We start from the raw sequence: 14,803 nt of genomic DNA, 5'->3' as shown, positions 1-14,803 counted from the left end.
TAGTGTTTTTCTAGATATGAGGAGATACAAGAATTGGGCTCATAAAATTGGCTCCTGAAAATATCTAACTTTCTGAAGACCTGTTCTGCCAGTTTCTCCCAGAGCACAGAGTTCCTAATTTCAGCTCTCCACCCTGAACTCCTTCCAGTGAGGTGTTGAAAGTCAGCAGCTGCAAACGCACAAGATTTAATCCTTGTAGGGGTAGATGGCAAGTGCCAATTGTAGTTGACATTTAAAAAAATATATTTATTTATTTGGTTACACCAGGTCTTAGTGGTGGCAGGCAGGCTCCTTAGTTGCGGCTCACTGGGCTCCTTAGTCGTGGCATGTGAACTCTGAGTTGCAGCATGCATGTGGGACCTAGTTCCCTGACTAGGGATCGAACCCAGGCCCCCTGCATTGGGAGCACAGAGTCTTATCCACAGTGTCACCAGGGAAGTCCCTAAACTTAGACATTCTAAAATGTACAGTTCAGTGGTATTGAATACATTCATAATTTTATGCACCTATCACCATTGTCCATCTCCATAACTTTTTTTTAAAGTGTCAGTTCTTTTTTTATTTTTATGTTTTTTAACATCTTTATTGGAGTATAATTGCTTCACAATGTTGTGCTAGTTTGTGCTGCACAACAGAGTGAATTAGCCATATGCATACATATATCCCCATATCCCCTCCCTCTTGCATTCCCTCCCACCCTCCCTAACCCACCCCTCCAGGCGGGCACAAAGCACCGAGCTGATCTCCCTGTGCTATGCAGCTGCTTCCCACTAACTCTCTGTTTTACGTTTGGTAGTGTATATATGTCCATGCCACTCTCTCACTTCGTCCCAGCTTACCCTTCCCCCTCCCCGTGTCCTCAAGTCCATTCTCTAAGTCTGCATCTTTATTCCTGTCCTGCCCCTAGGTTCTTCAGAACCATTTTTTTTTTTTTAGATTTCATATATATGTGTTAGCATATGGTATTTGTTTTTCTCTTTCTTACTTACTTCACTCTGTATGACAGACTCTAGGTCCATCCACCTCACTACAAATAACTCAGTTTCGTTTCTTTTTATGGCTGAGTAATATTCCATTGTATATATGTGCCACATCTTCTTTATCCATTCGTCCATTGATGGACACTTAGGTTGCTTCCATGTCCTGGCTATTGTAAATAGAGCTGCAATGAACATTTTGGTACAGGACTCTTTGTGAATTATGGTTTTCTCAGGGTATATGCCCAGTAGTGGGATTGCTGGGTCATATGGTAGTTCTATTTTTAGTTTTTTAAGGAACCTCCATACTGTTCTCCATAGTGGCTGTATCAATTTTCATTCCCACAAACAGTGCAGGAGGGTTCCCTTTTCTGCACACCCTCTCCAGCATTTACGGTTTGTAGATTTTTTGATGATGGCCATTCTGACTGGTGTGAGGTGATATCTCATTGTAGTTTTGATTTGCATTTCTCTAATGGTTAGTGATGTTGAGCATCCTTTCATGTGTTTGTTGGCAATCTTCTTTGGAGAAATGTCTATTTAGGTCTTCTGTGCATTTTTGCATTGGGTTTTTTGTTTTTTTTGATATTGAGCTGCATTAGCTGCTTGTATATTTTGGAGATTAGTTCTTTGTCAGTTGCTTCATTTGCAAATATTTTCTCCCATTCTGAGGGTTGTCTTTTCATCTTGTTTATGGTTTCCTTTGCAGGGCAAAAGCTTTTAAGTTTCATTACGTCCCATTTGTTTATTTTTGTTTCTATTTCCATTTCTTTAGGAGGTGGGCCAAAAAGGATCTTGCTGTGATTTATGTCATAGAGTGTTCTGCCTATGTTTTCCTCTTAAGAGTTTTAGAGTGTCTGGCCTTAAATTTAGGTTTTTAATCCATTTTGAGTTTATTTTTGTGTATGGTGTTAGGAAGTGTTCTAATTTCATTCTTTTACATGTAGCTGTCCAGTTTTCCCAGCACCACTTATTGAAGAGGCTGTCTTTTCTCCATTTTAGACTCTTGCCTCCTTTATCAAAGATAAGGTGACCATATGTGCATGGGTTTATCTCTGGGCTTTCTATTCTGTTCCATTGATCTATATTTCTGTTTTTGTGCCAGTACCATACTGTCTTGATTACTGTAGCATTGTAGTATAGTCTGAAGTCAGGGAGCCTGATTCCTCCAGCTCCGTTTTTCTTTCTCAAGATTGCTTTGGCTATTTGGGGTCTTTTGTGTTTCCATATAAATTGTGAAGTTTTTTGTTCTAGTTCTGTGAAAAATGCCAGTAGTAGTTTGATAGGGATTGCATTGAATCTGTAGATTGCTTTGGGTAGTATGGTCATTTTCACAACGTTGATTCTTCCAATCCAAGAACATGGTATATCTCTCCATCTGTTTGTACCATCTTTAATTTCTTTGATCAGTGTCTTATAGTTTTCTGCATACAGATATTTTGTCTCCTTAGGTAGGTTTATTCCTGGGTATTTTATTCTTTTTGTTGCAGTGGTAAATGGGATTGTTTCCTTAATTTCTCTTTCAGATTTTTCATCATTAGTGTATAGGAATGCAGGAGATTTCTGTGCATTAATTTTGTATCTTGCTACTTTACCAAATTCATTGATCAGCTCTAGTAGTTTTCTGGTAGCATCTTTAGGATTCTCTATGGGTAATATCATGTCATCTGCAAACAGTGACAGTTTTACTTCTTCTTTTCTGATTTGGATTCCTTTTATTTCTTTTTCTTCTCTGATTTCTGTGGCTAAAACTTCTAAAACTGTGTTGAATAGTAGTGGTGAGAGTGGGCACCCTTGTCTTGTTCCTGATCTTAGAGGAAATGGTTTCAGTTTTTCACCATTGAGGACGATGTTGGCTGTGGGTTTGTCTTAAATGGCCTTTATTATGTTGAGGTACGTTCCCTCTATGCCTACTTCTGGAGAGTTTTTATCATAAGTGGGTGTTGAATTTTGTTGAAAGCTTTTTCTGAATTATTGAGGTTGTCATATGGTTTTTATCCTTCAATTTTTTAATATGGTGTATCACATTGATTGATTTGCATGTATTGAAGAATCCTTGCATTCCTGGGATAAACCCCACTAGATCATGGTGTATGATCTTTTTAATGTGCTGTTGGATTCTGTTTGCTAGTATTTTGCTGAGTATTTTTGCATCTATGTTTATCATTGATATTGGCCTGTAGTTTTCTTTTCTTGTGACGTCTTTGTCTGGTTTTAGTATCAGGGTGATGGTGGCCTCGTAGAATGAGTTTGGGAGTGTTCCTCCCTCTACTATATTTTGGAGGAGTTTGAGAAGTATAGGTGTTAGCTCTTCTCTAAATGTTTGATAGAATTCGCCAGTGAAGCCATCTGGTCCTGGGCTTTTGTTTGTTGGAAGATTTTTAATCACAGTTTCAATTTCAGTGCCTGTGATTGGTCTGTTTATATTTTCTATTTCATCCTGGTTCAGTCTCAGAAGGTTGTACTTTTCTAAGAAATTGTCCATTTCTTCCAGGTTGTCCATTTTATTGGCATATGATTGCTTGTAGTAATCTCTTATGATCCTTTGTATTTCTGCAGTGTCATTTGTTACTTTACCTTTTTCATTTCTAATTATGTTGACTTGAGTCTTCTCCCTTTTTTTCTTGATGAGTCTGGCTAATGGTGTATCAATTTTGTTTATCTTCTCAAAGAACCAACTTTCAGTTTTATTGATCTTTACTATTGTTTCCTTCATTTCTTTTTTATTTATTTCTGATCTGATCTTTATGATTTCTTTCCTTCTGCTAACTTACAGGTTTTTTTGTTGTTGTTTCTCTAATTGCTTTAGATGTAAGGTCAGCTTGTTTATTTGAGATGTTTCTTGTTTCTTGAGGTAGGATTGTATTGCTATAAACTTCCCTCTTAGAACTGCTTTTGCTGCATCCCATAGCTTTTGGTTTGTTGTGTTTCCATTGTCATTTGTTTCTAGGTATTTTTTGTTTCTATGTTTTTTCCCTGTAATTGATATCTAGTCTCATAGTGTTGTGGTTGGAAAAGATACTTGATACGATTTCAGTTTTCTTAAATTTACCGAGGCTTGATTTGTGACCCAAGATAGGTCTATCCTGGAGAATGTTCAATGAGCACTTGAGAAGAAAGTGTATTCTGTTGTTTTTGGATGGAATGTCTTATAAATATCAATTAAGTCTATCTGGTTTAATGTGTCATTTAAAGCTTGTGTTTCCTTATTTATTTTCATTTTGAATGATCTGTCCATTGGTGAAAGTGTGGTGTTAACGTCCCCTACTATGACTGTGTTACTGTCAGTTTCCCCTTTTATGGCTGTTAGCATTTGCCCTATGTATTGAGGTGCTCCTATGTTGGGTGCATAAATATTTACAATTGTTATATCTTCTTCTTGTATTGATCCATTGATCATTATGTAGTGTCCTTCTTTGTCTCTTTATTTTAAAGTCTATTTTGTCTTATATGAGAATTGCTACTCCAGCTTTCTTTTGATTTCCATTTGCATGGGATGTGTTTTTCCATGCCCTCACTTTCAGTCTGTATGTGTCCCTAGGTCTGAAGTGGGTCTTTTGTAGGCAGAATATATATGGGTCTTGTTTTTGTATCCATTCAGCCAGTCTATGTCTTTTGGTTGCAGCATTTAATCCATTTATATTTAAGGTAGTTATCGATATGTATGTTCCTATTACCATTTTCTTAATTGTTTTGGGTTTGTTATCGTAGGTCTTTTCCTTCTCTTGTTTTTCCTGCCTAGAGAAGTTCCTTTAGCATTTGTTGTAAAGCTGGTTTGGTGGTGCTGAATTCTCTTACCTTTTGCTTGTCTGTAAAGGTTTTAACTTCTCCGTCTAATCTGAATGAGATACTTGCTGGGTAGAGTAATCTTGCTTGTAGGTTTTTCCCTTCCATCACTTTAAATATGTCCTGCCACTCCCTTATTCGTTGTGGAGTTTCTGCTGAAAAATCAGCTGTTAACCTTATGGATATTCCCTTGTATGTTACTTGTTGCTTTTCCATTGCTGCTTTTAATATTTTTTCTTTGTATTCAGATTTTGATAGTTTCATTAATATGTGTCTCAGTGTGTTTCTCTTTGGGTTTATCCTGTATGGGACTCTCTGCTTCCTGGACTTGATTGACTGTTTCCTTCCCCATGTTAGGGAAGTTTTCGACTATAATCTGTTGAAATATTTTCTCAGACCCTTTCTTTTTCTATTCTTCTTCTGAGACTGTTATAATTCAAATGTTGGTGTGTTTAATGTTGTCCCAGAGGTCTCTGAGACTATCCTTAATTCTTCTCATTATTTTTTCTTTATTCTGCTCCTTGGCAGTTCTTTCCACTATTGTATCTTGCAGGTCACTTATCCGTTCTTCTGCCTCAGTTATTTTTGCTATTGATTCCCTCCAGAGTATTACTAATTTCAGTTATTGTGTTCATCACTGTTTGCTCTTTAGTTCTTCTAGATCCTTGTTAAATGTTTCTTGTATTTTCTTCATTCTGTTCCCGAGATTTTTGAACATCTTTACTGTCATTATTTTCAATTCTTTTTCAGGTAGGTTGCCTACTGTCTTCATTTATTTGTTTTTTTAAGTTTTTACCTTGCTCCTTCGTCTGTAATGTATTTTTTGGTTGTTTCATTTTTGTTTTTTCTTTTTGGATAGGTGGGGCGGTATTCCTGTCTTACTGGTTGTTTGGCTTTAGGCATCGAGCACTGGAGTTTGCAGGCAGTTGGATAGATCCAGGTCTTGGTGCTGAGATTAATACCTCCAGGAGACCTCACTCTGATTAATATTCGCTGGGGTCTGAGGTTCTCTGTTAGTCCAGCAGTTTGGACTCAGAGCTCCCACCACAGGAGCTTGGGCCCAGCCTCTGGCCTGGGAACCAAGATCCCGGAAGCCGTGTGGTGTGGTTAAAAAAAAAAAAAAAGAAAAGAAAAAGAGAGAAAAAGAAAAAAAAAAAAGAAAAGGAGCAGTACAATATCAAAGAATAAAAAACAAAATAAAATTAGAAAGATAAAAAATATATTAGGAAAAATAAAAATATAATTGAAACAACTGCAACAAGGTAAAATAAAACCACAACAGAAAAAAGAGAAAAAAAGTGGGGCCATTCAGGGAACAAGCCAAAAGGAGAGAACAGTAACAAAGTATGAAGAATAAAATAAAATTGGAAAATAAAAAATTTATTAGGGGGCTTCCCTGGTGGCGCAGTGGTCGAGAGTCTGCCTGCCGATGCAGGGGACACGGTTCGTGGCCCAGTCTGGGATCCCACATGCCGCGGAGCGGCTAGGCCCGTGAGCCACGGCCACTGAGCCTGCGTGTCCGGAGCCTGTGCTCCACAATGGGAGAGGCCACAACAGTGAGAGGCCCACATACCGCAAAAAGAAAAAAAAAATTTATTAGGAAAAATAAAAGTATAAATGAATCAACAACAGTGAATCAATAAGGTAAAACAGAACCCCAATCTAAAAGAGGAAAAAGGAAAAACAACAAAAAAAAGCCTTGGCTCTGGGGGTGGGGTTTAGGAGGGGTGGAACTTAGGCGAGGGTGGAGTTTAGGAGGTGTGGAACTTAGGCAGGAGCGGGGTTTAGGGTGGGGTGGAACCTAGGCTGTTGGGGGGGGTGACATCTGAGCAGGGGGCGGGGCCTTTGCTTAGGACCCTGTCGCTGGGTTTCCTCTCATCCCCTTAGGTGTCCGTGGTCCTCCACTGGTGCCTAGTAGATGCCCTAGTTGTGCAGAGACACGAATTCTGCGTCCTCCTTGTCTGCCATCTTGACTCCCGCCTCTGCCGAGTACTTTCTTGCTTCAGTTTCTGACGTATCCGTTGCCCCCGGGCCATGGGGTGGGCTGGTTCCTGACTGGCGTGCACACTCTGTGTTGGTGGTAGCCTGGAATTCTGCACCTGGAGAAACTTTTCGGCTAGTGGGGCAGCCGTAGGGAGGTGGACAGGGGCCATCTCCATAACTTTTTGTCTTGCAAAACTGAAACTCTATACCCATTAAACAGTCACCCCCCATTATCCCCTCTGCCAGCCCCTGGTAACCACCATTCTACTTTGTCTCTATTATTTTGACTAAATAACTTAAGTAAAATCGTACAGTGTTTGTCCTTTTGTGACTGGCTTATTATTTCACTTAGCACAATGTCCTCAAATTTCATCTATGTTGTAACATGTGACAGGATTTCCTTCCTTTTTAAGGATGAATAATATTCCATTGTATAGATATACCACATTTTGTTTATCCATTTATCTATTGATGGGCATTTGGGTTGATTCCACATTTCACCTATTGTGAGTAATGCTGCTATGAATGTGGGTGTACAAGTTATCTCCTTGAGACCCTGTTTTCCATTCTTTTTGGTATATCCCCAGAAGTAGAATTTCTGGATCATTTTGTAATTCTATTTAAAATTTTTTTAGGAACCACCATGCTGTTTTTCACAGCGGCTGTACCATTTTACATTCTTACCAATAGTGCACAAGGGTTCCACTTTCTCCACATCCTCACCAACACCACTTGTTTTCTGTTTTTTTGATAGTAGTCATCCTAATGTGTGTGATGTGGTATCTCATTCTAGTTTTGATTTGCATTTCCCTAATGCAAGTGGTTTTGAGCTGGAGGGGGAGGAGCTTGCAACAGTGGGGTGAGGTGCAACAACAATGGCCGCCTAACTTCCTAACTTCACCTCTGATCAGAATCAACAACCAGCTGTCGGGGCATAGATCTGCGATATTTGGAGGGCAGGGTCCTTTTTGTCTGCCTCTGTGTAAGCCTCTCCAGGAACACATGCACAGCTGCATGCCTCATGGCTGGGGGTAGGGGGTGGGTAGGGGTAGCTGCTACTGTGCTACCAGTTGAAGTTGACTGAAATTAACTGCGATTTGCCCTCCAAATCTTCAGAGCTCCAGAAAGTTACATCAGACAGATTCTGCCAGTGTAATTTTTGTCCAGGTGGGGAGACAGATTCCTGGTGCTTCCCATTCTACCATCTTCTCAGAATCCTCTCTGTGGATGCCTTTTTGTGCTGTCCTGAGCTATGTCCTGTGAATTATAGAAATTGGTCTCAGACCCAGGGCAGGGCTAAAAGTGGACATATTTCTCTTAAGCTGATGGGGCTCAGGGCAGGATAGAAGTTGGGGGATGGGCAAGGAGTCCTTGGGCTCTTATCTTGCCTGGGTCTTCCAGCCCCCTGGGAAATCTTGTTTTTCCTCGAAGGCGGCCTGAGGCTTGGCTCTTCACAGCACCTTTGTCCCTGTGGAACGTTTCTGCCTTCTGCCACATCCCTATTGCCCATCTGCCCTGCATAGGGGTGGGCAGACATTGCAGACTGAGTAAAGTAGCACCTGCCTCTTAGCCTTGCCTTGTAACTCTTGGGCATCCTCTGTGGAGGGTGTGAAGGGGCTCCAAGTAGAGGTCATGGATCCAGGGTAAGTGTTGGCCCTGTATATTCCACCTAAGGTTTTCATTCTTTCTTCCAGCCAGTTTTGTACAGACAGGGGTCCTGGCCTGAGGTGTGTTTAGAGCTGGGGTGAGAGTGGTAGGATCCTCTCTGAGCTCATGTCCTGGTGGAGCTTTTGGGGAAGTACTGCCCTGCCGAGGAGAGAAGAGGTTACTTGCCCCAGAAAGTAATATGCCAACCATCCCACCAGTTATGGGGAAAAGTTGCCTATACAATTCTGGAAGAAACTGTACAGATTAGGCCTCTTGTCTCTAGGATAGAATTTCTGTGAATAAAAGCCGAATGTACTTTTATTGTTGCCTCTGTCTTTCTGCAGGTAATGCCTTGAACACCTGTGTAACCAGATGCCTTTGCCTTTCTCTTTTGGCAGAGGAATGTCACGGCATCCGGAGTCATCCCTCAGATTTCTCTGATCATGGGCCCATGTGCCGGCGGGGCTGTCTACTCCCCGGCCCTAACAGACTTCACGTTCATGGTAAAGGTAAGAAAGAAGGACCTGGTTCTCCTGCCCTTTGAGAGTTGTGCAGTACCTCACCTGCAATAACAATAATTCCTGACCCAGATCTGGGTTGTTATCTGCACGCTTATTGGATTTCAATGCAGTGCTGATAAGGTCTTGGTGGAGAGAAGGTTTTGGCATGAAGACTGTAGCTTGTGTGGGTTCAGTGGCAGAATGTGCTTGTCTACTTCATTGGTGGGTGATTTTACTTGTTGATCTGAATTGCAAATGATTTTCAGGTAATCAAAGGTCCTATCCTCTGCCCAGACAGATGATCGTTTACTGAATCCTATTCAGAAAGTTTCTCATGGAAAGCTTTTCTGTAAACTGCTTCACTAGGAGGTTGTATCTTATGTCCCACCTTTATTTCTTCAGCTGTTTGCCATTTTTTTACATTTTGTCTATGACGGTAATGGTAAATCTGATCTCCAACTTCATTATAAAGAGGTACATATCTTTATTACATGATTTATATGAAACGATATTTTAAAATGACTTTTAAAAGAAGCCTATTTGAAATCATACATGGGTAATTACCTTTAACCTGATACTTAAAAAAAAATCAGTCTTTTCTTCTTAAATATTTTTAACCATAATGAGCAATAAATGTCAAGACAAATTAGGGGGCAAAAAGGAAAGAGAGTCATCCAGTATGAAAACAGTGTAAATAGAGGGAGTGTAAATAGGAAACACTTTTCTCTTTGGCAGTAGGAATTAAAGTTTAGCAAAGTGCTTACCCCTTGACTCAACTATTCTTTCTTGGTGACAGATTAAAAGCAACCTAAGTGTTCAATGTTCAGTCTAGGGTGGACTTTAAAAATTAAGATGACCACATCTCTTATTTCCTGAGCAAAGCAGGATTCCTTGAACTTTGCCCCCTAAATCTATATATGCCATACCTATATGGTGCTACCCCAGTTGTCTTCTTACCTGGCAGGAATGGAGGTGTGGGATCAATTCCTCTGGCTAAGGCCATTGTTTCCTCCTCTCCCTACATACATGCTGGAAAATTCTAAACTGCTTTCTCTTATTTTTTTTAAAAAATTAATTTATTCTTTTTTTTTTGGCTGTGTTGTGTCTTCATTGCTGCACGTGGGCTTTCTCTAGTTGAGGCGACGGGGGGCTACTCTTCATTGCAGTGCGCTGGCTTCTCACTGCGGTGGCTTCTTGTTGTGGAGCACGGGCTCTAGGCGCATGGGCTTCAGTAGTTGTGGCATGTAGGCTCAGTAGTTGTGGCTTGCAGACTCTAGAGCACAGTCTCAGTAGTTGTGGTGCACGGGCTTAGTTGCTCCGCGGCATGTGGGATCTACCCGGACCAGGGCTTGAACCCATGTTCCCTGCATTGGCAGGCGGATTCTTAACCACTGTACCACCAGGGAAGCCCTGCTTTGTCTTATTTTTAAAACATTTTTTCCCAGTTTTATTGAGATATAATTGACATATAACATTGTTTAAGTTTAAGATGTACAGTTTTTAAAAAATTAATTAATTATTAATTTTTGGCTGCGTTGGGTCTTCATTGTTGTGCGCAGGCTTTCTCTAGTTGCAGTGAGCAGGGGCTACTCTTCGTTGCGGTGCACGGGCTTCTCATTGCGGTGGCTTCTCTTGTTGCGGAGCACAGGCTCTAGGCACGCAGGCTTCAGTAGCTGTGACTCGAAGGCTCTAGAGTGCAGGCTCAGTAGTTGTGGCACACAGTATTAGTTGCTCTGCTGCATGTGGGATCTTTCCAGACCAGGGCTCGAACCCGTGTCTCCTGCATTGGCAGGCGGATTCTTAACCACTGTGCCACCAGGGAAGCCCCCTTAAGGTGTACATGTTGATTTGATACTTACATATTGTAAAATGATTACCCCCATAGTGCTCTCATAATTACCATTTCTTTTTTGTGGCGATTAACGTTTAAGATCTACTCTCTTAGCAGTTTTCAAGTATGTGATACAGTACTGTTAACTGTAATCTCCATGTTGTACATTAGATCCCCAGAACTTCTTCATCTTATAACTGCAAGTTTGTATCTTTTGACCAATATCTCCCGTCACTCCAACACCGCCCCCGCTCTTAGTAACCACTGTTCTTTTTCTGTGAGTTCAGCTGTTTTAGGTTCCATGTATAAGTGAGATCATACAGTATTTCTCTTCCTCTGTCTGACTTATTTTACTTAGCATATGCTAAGTGAAATGCCCTAAAGATGCATTCATGTCACGAATGGCAGGATTTCCTTCTTTCTCATGGCTGAATAATATTTCTCTGTGTTTGTCTGTGTGTATGTATGTGTCACTGTTTTTATTGATATGGATATCCAGTGGATAATTCTGTGTGTATATGTGTATTTGTATGTATGTCACATTTTTTTTTAATCCATTCATCCATTGATGGACACTTAGGTTGTTTCCATATCTTGGCCACTGTGAATAATGCTGCAGTGAAATGGGAATACAGTCATCTGTTTGAGGTCCTGATTTTATTTTCTTTGGATATATACCCAGAAGTGGGATTGCTGGATCATTTGATAGTTCTATTTTTAGTTTTTTGGGGAACCTCCATACTGTTTTCTGTAGTGGCTGTATCAATTTATATTCCTACCAAGAGTGCACAAGTGTTCCCTTTTCTCCAGAACTTTACTAGCACTTGTTATTTCTTGTCTTTTTGATAATAGCCATTCTAAGAGGTGTGAGGCTAAAACCTCATTGGGGTTTTGATTTGCATTTCCCTGATGATGCGTGATGTTGAGCATCTTTTCATTAGCCATTTGTATGTTTTCTTTGGAAAAATGTCTGTTCAGATCCTCTACCCATTTTTTAATCAAAAAAAATTTTTTTTTGCTGTTAAGTTTTACGAGTTCTCTATTTATTTTGGATATTAATCCCTTATCAGATATATGATTTGCAAATATTTTCTCCTATTCGGCAGGTTGCCTTTCATTTTGTTGATTGTTGCTTTTGCTGTGTAGAAACTTTTTAGTTTGCAGTAGTCCCACTTATTAATTTTTGTTTCTATTGCGTTTGCTTTTGGTGTCATCTATAAAATTATTGCCAAGAGCAGTGTCAGGGAGTGTTTCTCCTATGTTTTTCTCTAGGAGTTTTACAGAGTCGGGTCTTTAAGTCTTTAACCTAGTTTGAGTTAATTTTTGTGAGTGGTGTAGGATATGTGTCCAGTTTCATCTTCTGCATGTGGTTATCCAGTTTTCCCACCATCATTTATTGAAGAGACTATCTTTTCCCCATTTAGTGTTCTTGGCTCCCTTGTCAAGTATTCGTTGACTGTATACGTGAGAGTTTGTTTCTGGGCTCTTGATTCTGTTCCATTGGTCTGTGTTTCTTTTTATGTGACGCCATACTTCTGTAGCAAAATGACATTGGGATTTTGATAGGAGTTGCATGGAACGTATAGATGGCTTTGGGTAGTACAGACATTTTAACAATATTTTTTTTTTTTTTTTTTTTTTGTGGTACGCGGGCCTCTCACTGTTGTGGCCTCCCCCCCTGCGGAGCACAGGCTCCGGACGCGCAGGCCCAGCGGCCATGGCTCACGGGCCCAGCCGCTCCGCGGCATGTGGGATCCTCCCGGACCGGGGCACGAACCCGCGTCCCCTGCATCGGCAGGCGGACTCCCAACCACCGCGCCACCAGGGAAGCCCAACAATATTTTTATAAACATGGGATTTTTTCCCCACTTGTGTCATCTTTGGTGTTTTTCATCAGAGTCCTGTAATTTTCAGTGTTTAGATCTTTCACCTCCTTGGTTAAGTTTATACATCGGTATTTTGTACTGTTTCATGCTGTCGTGAATGGGCAGGTTTCATTTCTTTTCCAGATATTTTCTATATAGTGTATATTTTGTACATAGTGTATAGAAATACAACTGATTTCTGTATGTTGACTTTTTGTACGCTGTATCTTTTAATCCTGTGTCTTCATCCTAAGCAATCCCATCCTCCACTTGCAGAACTTTAATTAATACCTGCATATTGGCACCACCTCCTCTTTCTTGTCCTCCGCAACTAATCATTAAGCCTTAACCATTCTACATCTTAACTATTCCATGTGCTTAATGAGAGTACAATAAAAATGCTAACAGATTCTTTTTTAAGGTCTAGACAAGTTCATATTAACAAGAAAACTACAATGTAAGAGTAGACATTCCATGAAGGAAGTGCAATGAAGGGCTAGCCCTGCCAGGTGAGAAAATATGTTTTAAAGCTAAAATAACTAAAACTATTTGTTCAGTTTGTAAATAAATAGACCAGGGAACAGAACAAAATTGAGAAACAGAACAGAATTGACAGATCTAAATATATTTAGACATTTAATTTGTGATGGAAAGGATATTGTTCTATTCGAGGTCACTGATAATGGCAGTTTCTTGTATCAAAGACACCAACGATTTCTATATCATTAAATCCAATTGACATTTCTCAGTCCTATCTTACTTGACCTTCCAGCAGCATTTGACCTATGTCATCACTTCTTCCTCTTTCAAACATCAGGGCACTATACTCTCTTGGTTTTCTTCTAGCAATTCTCTCATTCCCTAGGTGATCCTATCCTACCTCAAGACTTTAAATATCCATCTATGTGTATGCTGACAACTCTCAAACCTATTTCTTCAGGATGGAACGGTCTCCTGAACTCCAGGATTACACATTCAGTTGCCTATTAACATTTCCATTTGGACTTCAATGGGTTTCTCAAAATTGATAGGTTTTGATCTCTAATGAGCCCCCTCCCAAAGTGCTCTCTTATAGCCTCCCCATCTCAATAAATGGCAAGACCAGCCTTCCAATGGCTCAGGTCAAAAACGTTGACTCATTTTTCTGTTACATTCCGAGTTCAATCAGTCTAAAATCATATTTGCTCTATTTTAGGGTATAATCTAAAATATAATAAAATGCCTATGTACTTCTTATTACTTGCACTGCTGTTACTTTGATTCAAGCACCGCACCTGGGTTATTGCATAATCCTTCTAACTGGTCTTCCTGCTTCTGTCTCAGCCTCCTCTCCCAGTTAATTAAAAAATTTTAAACAATTTAAAATTTCTAATGTAATACATACTCAGGGAAGTACATAAAATACGTAAAGTTTAGCAATTATTATAAAGTACAGATCCATATAAATGACACCCAGATCAAGAAATGGCCCTCCAGAAGCCTGCCCCCATTACCCTCGTAATCAGTATTGTCTCCATCCATCCCGCCTAGAAGTATTTGTCTCAACTTTTATGGTAATTTTAAAATTTGCTTTGCTCTACAGTTTAAAATTTTAATTATGCCTCACTAAACAATGGGGTTAATGCTGCCTATTTTACCTTTAATGTAAAGTGAAACATAACATGCATTCTTTTGTGTGTGACTGTGTCGCATGTTTATAAGATTTATCCATGTTCTTTGTAAATGTAGTTCATTTTAATAGCTGTGTAGTATATTATCTTAAGATCCTCATCCTTTCTACTATTGATGGATATTTGTGTTTCAAGATTTTTGTCATTGCAGATGATTCTGATATAAGCATTCTTATACATGTATCTTGGCGCATACATATTTCAGTTTCTCAAGGTGGGGCAATTTTAAGTCATAGGATATACCTGTCTTCCGCTTTTCTATGTAATGCCTGTTTGCTAAAGAAGTTGCAGCAATTTACACTTCTACTAGCAGTGTGTGAGAATTTCACTTGTTCTACGTCTGTGCCAGCACTTTTATTGACATAATTTAATTATGCCAGTTTGCATGTGGTGTGATCTCTCATTTTTTTTCTGTTTTGTTTTTAATTTTAATTTTATTTATTTTTGGCTGCATTGGGTGTTTGTTGCTGCACGCGGGCTTTCCCTAGTTGCGGTGAGCGGGGGCTATTCTTCGTTGCAGTGCGCGGGCTTCTCACTGCGGTAG

The 14,803-nt window shown here is 39.9% G+C and overlaps 1 protein-coding gene across 1 annotated transcript in view; it reads left to right on the top strand.

The window, feature by feature from the left end:
• The window catches only part of PCCB (propionyl-CoA carboxylase subunit beta), a 90,800-nt gene that overhangs the window by 13,871 nt on the left and 62,126 nt on the right, over positions 1 to 14,803 (top strand). The window contains exon 6 of the mRNA XM_081235452.1: positions 8,792 to 8,902. Within this exon, the coding sequence (XP_081091578.1) occupies positions 8,792 to 8,902 (111 nt within the window). The remainder of the gene's footprint in view (positions 1 to 8,791; positions 8,903 to 14,803) is intronic.

The sequence above is a fragment of the Mesoplodon bidens genome (genome assembly GCF_964165515.1).
Source record: "Mesoplodon bidens genome assembly, chromosome: 5".
NCBI lineage: Eukaryota > Metazoa > Chordata > Mammalia > Artiodactyla > Ziphiidae > Mesoplodon > Mesoplodon bidens.
Note: the sequence above shows the minus strand (reverse complement) of the source record. Positions and strands in the feature narration are given on the sequence as shown.